The sequence below is a fragment of the Pantherophis guttatus genome, chromosome 2 (assembly GCF_059756535.1).
Source record: "Pantherophis guttatus breed Tessera chromosome 2, ASM5975653v1, whole genome shotgun sequence".
NCBI lineage: Eukaryota > Metazoa > Chordata > Lepidosauria > Squamata > Colubridae > Pantherophis > Pantherophis guttatus.
Genome location: NC_142064.1, coordinates 242645385 through 242657474, shown reverse-complemented (window position 1 = coordinate 242657474; position 12090 = coordinate 242645385). Strand labels below are relative to the sequence as shown.

Below are 12090 nucleotides of genomic sequence, written 5' to 3'. Positions count from 1 at the left end.
TATTCAGTACTGGCATCAATTCTTCTTTACTATGTTTAGAGTAAAGAAACACCCCATACAATCAGTTCTTCATGTTGGCTCTTAGTTCTCATGAACAGAATAGTATTGTAGTGTAGTAAGTAAGTTATTAATAAGTTGTTTTACCAGTTCATACCAAAGACCTGAGAAAATATAAACAGAAAGTACCTGAAATGTCACAGGTCTGCTTGTTTCTTGGTGAGAATGTTGGTGATACACTGTGCCGGTAGACAATATGGGGCTTTTTATGCTCCTCTTCATATTCTTGTTGATCAGGTGATATGAGCGGCTCTACAAAGTATTCTCCATCGTGAGACCTAAATGTGCCTAACTGAGAAGGAATGAGAGACACATCATGTAACTTTCAACGGAGCAGTGCTTAAAACAATAATAAGAATAATAAAGCCACCAAAGTTTAATAGAGATTTATAAATCTTCTGCTGAGAACTGTAGCTGTTTCTCAGACCCACAAGGGTGTTTTTTTTTTCTTTCTGGTTTTGCTTTATATGTTTTATCATTCCTAAGCTTCCTGCATGTCAGCTCTTTTTGGAGGCCAAGGTAAAGGCTACGCTCCAAAAAAAAGGGGGGGCGAAGCCACAAAATTACTTTTACTTCCTCATGAAAATTAAATCAAGTACATTTGAGTTGATATAATTGCTCCCATACGTGTAATAACTTTCCCCTTGGATGACAACAAAATTATAATTTGATAGCTACTTCAGGAAGGCTCTCACACTTGCCTAACCAAATAGAAAAAATGTCTAGCTGTGGTTTCTTGAATGTACACTCAGTTGCCAACCTGAGTTGACCTTTACTTAAAACAGGTTGCACTGGTTGGTCACTTTTGGATGTGCAGGCTTGGGTTAGTACTTGCACCGGAGACTTCCAGAGAGCTATAATATCAGCCTGGGAAGTTGAAGATCTCAACTGGAAGAATGCAATGGCAAACCACTTTTGTACTGCTGGAAAGTTAGGTCAATGGCTCTGTCCATGAAGTCACCACAACCAAGCACAATTTGAAGGAGACACAATGTTTTTTTTAATGCCAGCTTGCACAGCAATAAAGCCTTTCAGTCACTGCCACAATCCTGGAGAATGGAAGAACACGCCGCAGCCAACTCACCATGGCCAACTCACCACAGCCAAGTCAACATGGCCAAGTCAACATGGCCAACTCGCTATCTCGCTGCAGGACAACTCACTATGGTCAACTCACCACGCAACAACTCACTGCTGGACAATTCAACCTTTCAGTTTAACTATTTAAAGTAATTACAAAATTATTGTAATTTTTGTCATTCACATTTCATTTTTTCCCTCCTTTGGCATCCTTTCTTTAATGATTCTATTCCACTACTTCTTTGATATTAGTGTAACTCTTGTCCTATGGTGAGTTGTCCCACGGCGAGTTGGCTATGTAGAGTTATCCCATAGTGAATTGGCTGTGGCATGTTGGCTGCAGTAAGTTGGGTGCGGCAAGTTGTTGTAGACTCACAATACCCTGCAACAAATCTGGAGCGTACTATTTGGAGAATGGTTGGCATAATTTATGAAACAGTTTTAAACTGTTTTAGATAGTATACTACAGGGGTGTCAAACCTGATCACATCGTGGGCCGTAAGATGACGTTTTTTTGCCTTTGCGGAGCCAGGGTGGATGTGGCCTGCGCAGGCCGTATCCTACCCGCGGGCTGCCAGTTTGACAGGCCTGGTATACTAGATAAACCAGTTTCATGACTCCCTATCAGATTCTGAATCTGATGAATTTATCTTTTTAAATTTTGGGAGTCTTACTATGCTACCGTGATGCAACCACAAAAAATCAACACCCAAAAGGGACATTGTCCAGGAAGTATGTTTTTAGTCAGCCAGCCTTGTCTTCAACCTGCCTCCCAAATTAGTTGCTCATCCAATTTCTTGGGAAGGAGTTTGATCTAGTGGTTAAAGCACCAGGTGGGAAACCAGGAGACGGTGAGTTCTAGTTCTGCCTTACCCATGAAAGCAGGTTGGGTGGCATTGGGCCATTCATTCTCTCTTAGCCCAACCCACCTCCATGGGGAAAATAGGAGGAGGAATGAGTATGATATATGTTCACCACCTTGAATTATAAAAATAATATAAGAGGGAAATAAATAAAGTGAAAATTAACCTGAAGACACCAAGCTGAGGCAGTATAACTGTAACTGTAACTGTAACTGACCCCTTCGCATCTTTCACTAGGCCAGTATCTCACAAACACATGTAACATATGTAACAAAAAAATACAGACTATGGGAGAAAGGGAAGATTTTACTTTACAGATAGCTCTTTTCTTTCACGAGTTTCCTTGATAAAATAATGTAAGTTGTTTTTTTAAAAAACAAACAAACAAACATTCTGCTCCTCCTACTCTAATAAAAAAATTGAAAAGATCTATTGGGTCTTTCTGTACAAAATTCAGAAACACTGCTCTAAACATTCTATAAATGGAAGAGGGTACTGTCTGCCATACTGTCCACACTAAAGGCAGATGCTATACAACAGAGTCTTACCTCCCCCACATTCCAGAGGTTACTTCCAAGTTCGGGGGAGGGCTCCTCCTGCCATCTGCCACAATTCATTTTGGACCTATCTCTGGACAGCCTTTTCTTCTTTCCACCTTAAGTCTCCATAAAAGAGTCTGGCCTCCCTTAAGGTTGATCTTCCATGAAAGCTAATGCCAAATCTTGCAGTGCCTTATCTACCAGGAAATGGGTGTGAACTGTTTTCCTCTTCAGCTTCAACCCCGCTTGCAATCCTTGCCTGGAGGGCTGGAAAAACATACTCCCACCAGCTCCGTTGGTTCCCTTGGGAGAACGCTGGGGCGGTATCGGCCCTCCTCCTTCTCCTCTGCCCCACCCGCCAAACATCAGAACACCCACAATAACAACAACAAGCCCAGAAAGTGACCGCCACGGTACATACTGGAGGAAGTCAAGATGGTTTGGGGGTGGTGGTGGAGAATGGGGGCTCCCCATTGCTGCAGACCCTTCCTGTTTGATGTAGGGCACAGCCACTGGACTGTTCGGCCTGGCTGGTAAGTATAGCTAAACTCAGCTGCTTGCATCCTTTTTTTAGAATACTGAAGAAGGAAAGAAGAGCCTAGCTCCCTCACCCCCCCACCCCAATTATATTTGCAGAACAGATCTTGAAAATCTATTAGAAAATCTATTAGAGGAACCCAAACCCCTACTTCTTCACCACTCAGAGCAGACAGCTACCAAACTATGATTCTCCCCCCCCCCCCAATCCACAACAAACTTTGAGCTGCTAAGAGCATAAGTTTTCAAGCGGAACGGGAGTAAAATCACATTACTGATTTGGTGCTTTGGAATCCTCTCCTTTACTCTCCCCCACAACTGCTTCACTTCTAAACCATTTCCCTGTTCCAAGGGTGGTGGGAATGGTTCCTCTCAGTCCAAAATGTATGCATGCTGACAATTCCTTGCCTTTTTCAAATCCCAGTCCATTAAACGGGAGCGACTGGCTCTTAGCATTGGCACTCAAATCTGCCTGGAGTAAACTTTCGTCCCTAGAGGGAGTGAGGGAGAAGGAATCAATTACGCAGTTTCTGTTTGCCTCCCTCCACCTTAAATGTCTCTCGGGCCTCCAAGTGCCACCCTTGTTTGCAGTTCAGACTCAAATGCTCTTCACCAACCCACTCAGGGGCTCCTTCTTCCCAAAAGCCACCTGGGGTAAAACCCAACCTCCTAGCTTTAACTCCCCTGGCAAACATCAGAGTCTCCTTGATGTTAAGATGTTGAAAGTCTTCAGGGACACAGCTGTTGCCAAGTGCACAAAACAAGGCTCCCAAACTACCTGTCTGGGGTGACCCTTAAGAGAGAAAGTATAGAAATAGTTCATGACTACTGCATGTTGCTGGCACCTCCCAGGACTTCCCTCCCGTCTTCTCCCCCTCCCATCAATCAAACTGAGAGCTCCTTAAAAGCAAAGCCTTTGATTCTTGAGGTTTTGCCATATACTCCAGTAATGATTTCTTAAGTTTCCTGCCACTAGATACAAGTTATTTATAATCTAAAAGAAAGAAAGTGGCTAGGCAGGGGGGCAAGAAACCGGGAAAAGAAAGGCACCCTGTTGTAGTGTTGATCAGCACAACTTTGAAGGAAGTTTTGCTGTGCTTTTAGGTTTTGTTGCAATCAAAACCAAGAAAACCGTGGAGAAGACAAAAAAAGAAAAGAGGTTTAAAAACACACGATGTGCTTCCCACTCTCCTAGCAAGATCCAAAGCTGGGAATTGAGGTCTTTTCTTAAGAAGATGTTGATTTGCATCCTGTAAACAAAACCCTGGATTCAGCAAGAAGATTATACACTTACCATCCCAGAACACAGGCTTATGACTGCTGTATGTTGGGGCTCCGTGTTGACATGTCCTTTATAGAAACAGTGCTTAATATCACTTTCCTCCTCGGTGTAAAAGTTTGTTTGGTTAACCTCGGGTTGTCCAAGGAAGCTGACCGTGAAAAGAGGGGCAATAAATCCCGAATGGGCCGTAAGGTTGAAAACGAAGTGCTGCCCGAAGGCTTGCAGTCTATAATGCACTTGGGTGGTACTGAAAGAAGAGGAGGCAATGGGAGAAGAGGGAGCATCCAGGATCCAGGGCTCAGCTTCTGAATGAAGGCTTCGTTTCTTTCTCTGAAAGTGCACCTTTGTAGACAACGGCTCTCCAAGCTCATTCACACGGGTCGGGATCACAATCTCGTACTCTCTCAGCGTCTCCAGCAGTTTGGCTGTGAAAAGTTGACATAGGTGCCCATGAATGAATATGGGTTGTGGGTGTGCGCGCGCATGCGCACACTATTTAACAATACTTTTTACAGCGCTGGTCCAACAGGGAGATTAATTTAGCCAGTCACAAAGGAATATTCTTGTTGGAACCGATTAGAAAGCCCTTCTAAAACTTTATCGTCCAAATCAAACACCCCTTCCTTTTACCACCCCAACTCAGTTCTGCAATATTCCCAAAGTTGACCGGTCTGCATACCGTCCCATAGGTGAAAAGCTGGCAACTTAGAAAGTGGCAGCAAAGGATGCTGAATTCATTTTTTAGCCTTTATGTAACCAAGCTAAATACTGCGACCGGCACATACCATCAGCAGCATTTGCAGAATTAAAAAGGAAAACTCAGTTAGGATCTGCAAATACTACTTCCAAAACAACCCCGCTGCAGCATTACAGGTAGGAAATACAATCGTCATTCACTATTAATATACCCTAAACTCATCATATAGGAAATAAGTATTTTTTAAAAAAAAAGAAAAAAAAGAAGTTTCTCATACTCTCAGAGAATACTGTCACCAATAAGAGTTTCAAACTGTGCCCTTTGGCAATATTTATTTATTTATTTATTAAAAAAACCTTATTAGCTTTAATGCAAAAGACCAAAATGTCAAGAGAGAGATAAAGAGATATGTTTGCAAGTTATGCATGGTGAAGGGGTGGGTTTTTTCCTCTCTCTCTCTCTCTCTCTCTCTCTCTCTCTCTCCCTCTCTCTTCCCTTTCGGGGTGGCAAGAGGACACTTGGTGACTTCCCTGATCGGTGCTTTCTAGGACATGCACGAAAAGAGCCACCATGAATAAAATTAGCATACATTGGTAGGCGGAGCTGGTGGGTCGACTGGAGAGAACTTCAACGGGCTTAACACCACTTTAAGAGCTTTTGCCGTTTTTTTTCCTCCCCTGCGGCAATGTTAGAGGGGGGAGAGAGAGAGAGAGAGAGAGAGAGGAGAAAAAAAAAAGAAAGAAAGAAAAAAAAGAAAACACAACCTGACCTCCCACAAAGTAACGCCAAAGTCGCTGCCTCTCTTTCCGACAACTCTTGCGCGCTGCTCTTGCGACTTTCTCTCCAGTCCTGCCAAGCATCTTACCTTGTCGGAGATGCCTCCCTTGCTTTCTGGCTGCTGCTGCTGCTGCTGCGCCGGCTCTATTCAAGAAGTCTTGCAGGAGTAGCGTGCTTAATCCTACCGCCCATAACACCAGCTGCATGGTGGTTTGTGCCGCTTCGTTGCAGCGATCAAGCTTTCCACCCCCCTTGGCACCCCCCCCCCCGCGAAAGTCCTCCCTTCTAGTTGCTTGGGGAGTGGGGGGCGGAGAGGGGAGGAGAGGTGGTTTATTGTCAAAACTCCCGAGATCTTTTCTCCCCTCCTCCTCCTCCTCCTCCTCCTCCCCCCACACCGCCTTCCCCGACTTCACTTTTATTAAACTTGAGGATCGCGCTCATCTAATTGGGATTCTCGGGATTCGGCTGTGGCGAGAACTGTCCGCCCTGGAGCCAGTCGATCGAGAGGAGAAAAAGGAGTCGGGCTCGGGAGAGGATAAACACCAGCATCGTGCTTTTCGCGAGAGGGGCTGGGTGGAGGGGACGGAGGAGAGAGAGAGAGAGAGAGAGAGAGAGAGAGAGAGGGAAGGAGAAGGGGGAAAAAAAAATCAGCCCCACTAAGCTGCGGCTCCCCTTCTTCGCCCTCCGCCTCCTCCCCCCCGTTTCTCCGCCGCACTTCAGGGTCCTTGGAAAGTCTTAGGATTCCCGAGGAGGCGGGATCCGAGAGTTCCCGCCTCCCGGGAAGGAGGGGACAAAAGGCGGGAGAAGGTGGGGAAAGGCAACCGCTCCGGCTTCTTGCTTGCCGCTCGGCCGGAGGGGTTGCTGCTTGATGGCGCGGAGGCCGCGGAGTTTTTGAGGGGCTTGGGAAGTTCATGCCTGCCTTCGGTGGCGGGGGAGGCCAAGGCCAAGCCGCCGCAGCGTCTCTTCTTCTCCCTCTTAAAATCTTCCTTCAGGAGGGGAATCCCTTTCCCGCTTAACGTCCGGGCACCCTTGGCAGGGAAGGCGCCGGCCCGAAAGGGCAGCGCGTCACTTCTTTTTTTTTGCCTCCCCTACCCCACCCCAAAGGAGTCGTAGCGGTGGGCCCCCTTCGCTTTTTCCCGTTAGGATTTTGCCTCCCGAAACCCGCCTGGTTTGGGCTCTGAACCTCCCTTTAAGGTTAAGGCGCTGATCGGCCAAGCTTGCCTCAATTTATCTTCCCCGTTTGATTAAAAAATTAACCCGGGACCATCGAGCATCTTAGTAATATTTTCTGGAAAGTGCAGGGTTTTTTTTCCCCCTCTTTCTTTTTCCTCTTTTTCTTTCAGAGACATAAAAAAGAAAAATGGATCACCAGCCAGGGGGCATTTAAACAAACAAACAAACAAAAAACCCTGCCGGTGCTTTTCTTAAGAAATAATTTAATACACTCCCCCTCCCCCTTTTGAAGTTTTTACTTGTATTATTTTAGAGTTCTTTTAGACAGGGTAATTTAAACTTGGGGGTTTTTTTTCTGCAACTATTGGGAAAAAGAAGTAGTAACTTTTAGTGATGCTACCTTTTTTTTTTTATTTGGATGTTGTATTTGGATGTAGGCTTCATTGAATTCAATATTGTCTTTTCAGGGGGGAAAAAAATGTGGGGCTGACCATATAGCATGCCAGAATCAGTGCAACTGAATATATTGGGCAGGTAAACACAGTTGTCTAGAAAAATAATTGGGAATGTATTTCTAGGCACATCAGAAATAGCATTCACTCTGCCTCTGCTATACCCACATTGGTCTCTAAACCAAGGTTATACAGACGCAGACAAAGATTGATTTTCCTAGATAACTGATACCCTCATGTAGACAAAAAAGTGAACTTCACTGTTTGAAATGTGAGGTAGTTATACATATAAAGTTGGAGGCCACAATCAGCAATACAACTCAGAGAACATAAGAATGGCTGTACTCCACCTTCTAATAAATTATAATAAAGCCAGGATGAGAACAGTTTACATGTTCAATTGCGCTATAAAAAAAAACTTTTAATGTACTAATGTAGAACAAAGCCACCAACACATCTCTGGTTAAAATGAACTAATATCCTCTTTCAATTGTTCTTTTGAAAGACTGCTGTATAAGTAGAAGCCAATCTGGTCTTGCAGAAGATATTTAGGCCTAGGCATATGTAGATACCTCTACATAGGCAGTCTGGCAATACCTGTGAAGAAGTGGCTATCCAGTCCCCCTTAAATCCTAAGGGCCAGAGAGAATGGCCTGTGCCCAGTGGCGTGGTGGGGAGGAATGACTTCAATAGCCAGTAGGAGTTGGGCAGATCCCAGTCCCTGATCATGCCACTGCCAGCATTTCAACAAGACATCAATTGTCTGTACTGCAAGTTTTGTGTTGGGAGAAGAAGGGAAAAAGCTCTGTAATAGCAAAAGAACTAAAGACTATTCAGGGTCTCTCTGCAGTAGGTTAGGGATGAGACAGAAGCAATGTCAGGAGCACGGCTCTTGTAAAACTGCTTACCAAGGTGTTTTTGTGCCACAGTAAGTAGGATCAGTCCTTGGTTAACCATAACAATTCCCATAAAATAAATACCAGCAGTGTAAACATTAAAATGATGACATCCATCTCTGCTGCATTAAAGTTACAATGAAGTAAGTACGGGACTTGCTTCATTTGCAAATAACCATGGTGCAAACTTGCCTGGACAACATCTTTTTTTGTATGTTTCATGATGCGTCTCATCTTTAACCCATGAGCAAGGCAGGCTTGAGCTGTCCTTAGCTGCACTGGAGTTAAAGTAATATTTGTCATTTTATCCTGCAGCTGCCCAAGGGGTAAGCTGAAGACATGGAAAATCTGATAATTGTTAGCTATCACCTTGGAGGCACCTGAGCTGACTGGGATCGACAGCAATAGAGCTATCACAGGCGGCTGACAATTAGGAAAGCAAATTTAATGCTGGTAGTTTTTTCTTATAAAGAACAAGAGGGTAACTCTTTAGTTCAGCTGTGGGGAAAGGTATGGGATTATACAGAATTTCATAAATATGTTGTTATTATTTATTCATTAAATGTGAAACTCATGTCAACTGAACATTCAAACATGCATCACAAATACCACTGACTGGTGCTAATGGTTGATACGGGTTGCTGCCAGTGTCCTAGGTATCAACCAAGTACCAAGTACCTTCTTAAGATGTACAATGTTCCAAGTAGCGCAGTTTTTTGCAGTTCCACTGGTGTTATTGCAGGAAGCTGCAATTTGTTGATATATCTTATAAAATTCTTGGACATGGTACCAAGTGCCCCGATGAAAATGGTTATCATTGTTACATGTTTCATCCATAACCGTGTAGTTTCTTCTTCTTCTTCTTCTTCTTCTTCTTCTTCTTCTTCTTCTTCTTCTTCTTCTTCTTCTTCTTCTTCTTCTTCTTCTTCTTCCTCTTCTTCTTCCTCTTCCTCTTCCTCTTCCTCTTCCTCCTCCTCCTCTTCCTCCTCCTCCTCCTCCTCCTCCTCCTCCTCCTCCTCCTCCTCCTCCTCCTCCTCCTCCTCCTCCTCCTCCTCCTCCTCCTCCTCCTCTTCTTCTTCTTCTTCTTCTTCTTCTTCTTCTTCTTCTTCTTCTTCTTCTTCTTCTTCTTCTTCTTCTTCTTCTTCTTCTTCTTCTTCTTCTTGACTTTGAGCCAGTGCTAACTCCTAGTGACTACCTGGACAAGTCCTTCCAGTTTTCTTGGCAAGATTTTACAGGTGGTTTGTCTCTGCCTTCTTCCTAGGACTGAGAAATAAGGACTGGCACAGGTTCACCCAGCTGGCTTCGTGTCATAAGTCAGAATCAGACATCTTGGTTTATAGCTTGGTGTCTTAATCACTACACCAGACTGGTTCTTTATTCTCAATTAATTTCAGGATAGAACTGGAATTAAAAATAAAATTCTTAAATGAACCTTAAATGTTATTCATTTTATTTGGAATTTTTTTCTGGTATACCCATACCAAGGACATTCAGTCTTCTTCAGAAAAGTCCTTGAGGTGGTTAGAATGAAAGCAACATGCCAAAAATCAAATTTTGAACTTGGCACTTTAAAAAACTTCCATTGTAATTTAATAATTCCTGTTATTATACCAGTGCTGATTGCACAACAGATTTAGATCAGCAAGTCAACTAATCTGGTTAAGTCTTCTAACCCAGTGTTTCTCAATTTTAGCAACTTGGACTTCCCCAGTATGCTGGGAAAATTCTGGGAGTTGAAGTTCACACATCTTCAATTGCCGAGGTTGAGAAACATTGTTCTAACTGATGGTTCAGGCAACATTGCAATGTGACTCACTTTCTCCTGGAAGTGCTTGGTACCTTATGAACTCTTGCACCACAAAGTATTTTTACAAATACAATTGGTTCAAAATTGGCTCAGTGGACAGACGTAGGTATGGCTTCGGTGCTACAGCCAACCAGTGTTTGGAAACAAAAGGTTTTTTGCAGTGAAATCCAAGAGCTGGGCTTCATAGCTGCTCAGATTTGCTTCAAACCGTGAGATGGATGGCAAATAAATTTAATAATAATAAAAAAATAGCAGGCCATCTGGTTAGCTGCTGCAGGAAGACTGCATAGACTAACCACTAACAATGGTACAATAAAGTAGCAACAATGGTGCATTGGAAGATCTGTAGGAAATATTTGTCTTCAAGCAAGAAGCGGTGGGACCATAAAAGATAGAAAGTAATAGACGATGAAGAAAGCTAAAGTGCTAGAATTCAAATAGAGAGGTACCTGCCACATAACAGCTCAGACTTAATTGTCGATAAGAAAAAAAAATTGGATAGTGGACATGGCATATCTGGAGACAGCAAAATAGAAGAGAAAGAACTGGAGAAGATAACAAAATACAAACACCTGCAAACAGAAATAGAACGACTGTGGCAAAAGAAAGCAAAGGTAGTACCAATAATAATAGGTGCCTTGGGTGCAATCCCGAAACAACACTTGGAACACTTGGCAGTTGCCATCAGTCAATTGTAAAAGGCAATTTTACTTATTTCTGGTTATTTTTTAATGGCTTGATTAAAGAACATTAAGTTCATCATACTATGGAAAGCCATAACATGGGTTGATTTGGAGACGGGTTACATGTCTTGTGTGAATACCCTCTTTTTTCTCAATAGAATTGACTGGACAGAACTTGGAAAGTACCTCATTTTTGAATGGAATATAGCATTGTATCAAATGACGATAGTCTAAGACAGGGCTGTCAAACTCCCAGCTCGAGGGCCGGATGTATCACATGCTGGCCACGCCCACCCCCGGTTTAGTGAAGGGGGGGAAAGTCCCAATACGTCATGTGACACCACTGTGATGATGTGAGTTTGACACCTTTGGTGTCACATTCACCTAAACCTGGAACTGTCTAATATTAAGCTTCACTGCTGATTGAATTATGGTGTTTGCACCATATGCTAATCTCGCCATTGGCAATCGGGACCTGGGCTACAAAATAATTATATTTTTGAAGTCATTCATTGTCTTCTGCAACAAATCATTAAACCATCTTAGCCCGCCTTAAAGTATAATGCACCTAAAATAAACGGGCTCCAGTTATAAATGCTGATGCTACAATAAAAGTTACAGTTACATATTCCCTGATCTTTTTTCCAGATATTCAAAGCACCTCATGAAATAAAAAGACATACAGTATGTTAGTCACGGCAAGCTCTGCTCCTGAGTGCTTTCTTTGTTCTTCTGATTGTTATCCCACTTTTCCTCTCCTGCAATTTTATACACCCAACAATGACCTTGTGAGATTAGTTGGGCTAAAATGAGGGACTGGGGTCAGCATCCTTCAGTGAGCCTATTGGTTTGTACCGAGTCGATTCATATCCAAGTTGATGTCCATAGCATTTATTCTGGGCAGTCAGAAACACTGAATTATGGACCCAGATGTACTACATTGCGGGTAGACTACACTTGCACACTACAAAATTGACACAGTAGATGCTATGGTTAATAAGTAGCAAGTTGAAAAGTTCAATACTGGTCTTTCATCTATCCTCCACAGCACGTATGCACCTAAAGTTTAAATCTTTAAAATTAAATACTTTTAAAGTGCATTTAGTTTAGTGTGACAGTGCTAATAACAGATTTTTACCAAAAAGAAAATCTGCTTTAGACAAAAAAAAATGCAATTGACTGAAGCAGAACTTGTTGTTGAGTTATGTTTTAGATTACAGCCTTAAGCACAGGCTTAATATCTCCAA

At 43.0% G+C, this 12090-nt stretch overlaps 1 protein-coding gene and 1 long non-coding RNA gene across 4 annotated transcripts in view; one reads left to right on the top strand and one right to left on the bottom strand.

Annotated features, from left to right (window-relative positions):
- ADAMTS9 (ADAM metallopeptidase with thrombospondin type 1 motif 9) overlaps nucleotides 1–6631 on the bottom strand; it is a 166358-nt gene extending 159727 nt beyond the window's left edge. For all 3 annotated transcript variants that reach the window (XR_004595225.3, XM_034440640.3, XM_034440641.3), the window contains exons 1-3: nucleotides 5921–6631; nucleotides 4371–4783; nucleotides 187–349 (exon numbers count right to left, since the gene is read on the bottom strand). Coding sequence is in view for 2 of the 3 variants with exons in the window: in XM_034440640.3 (XP_034296531.2) it covers nucleotides 187–349; nucleotides 4371–4783; nucleotides 5921–6038 (694 nt within the window). In the remaining variant the exon portion in view is untranslated. The remainder of the gene's footprint in view (nucleotides 1–186; nucleotides 350–4370; nucleotides 4784–5920) is intronic.
- The window catches only part of LOC148115560 (uncharacterized), a 29053-nt gene continuing 19878 nt past the window's right edge, over nucleotides 2916–12090 (top strand). Inside the window, exons 1-2 of the long non-coding RNA XR_015732692.1 lie at nucleotides 2916–3072; nucleotides 4181–5231. This is a non-coding gene — a long non-coding RNA (uncharacterized LOC148115560). The remainder of the gene's footprint in view (nucleotides 3073–4180; nucleotides 5232–12090) is intronic.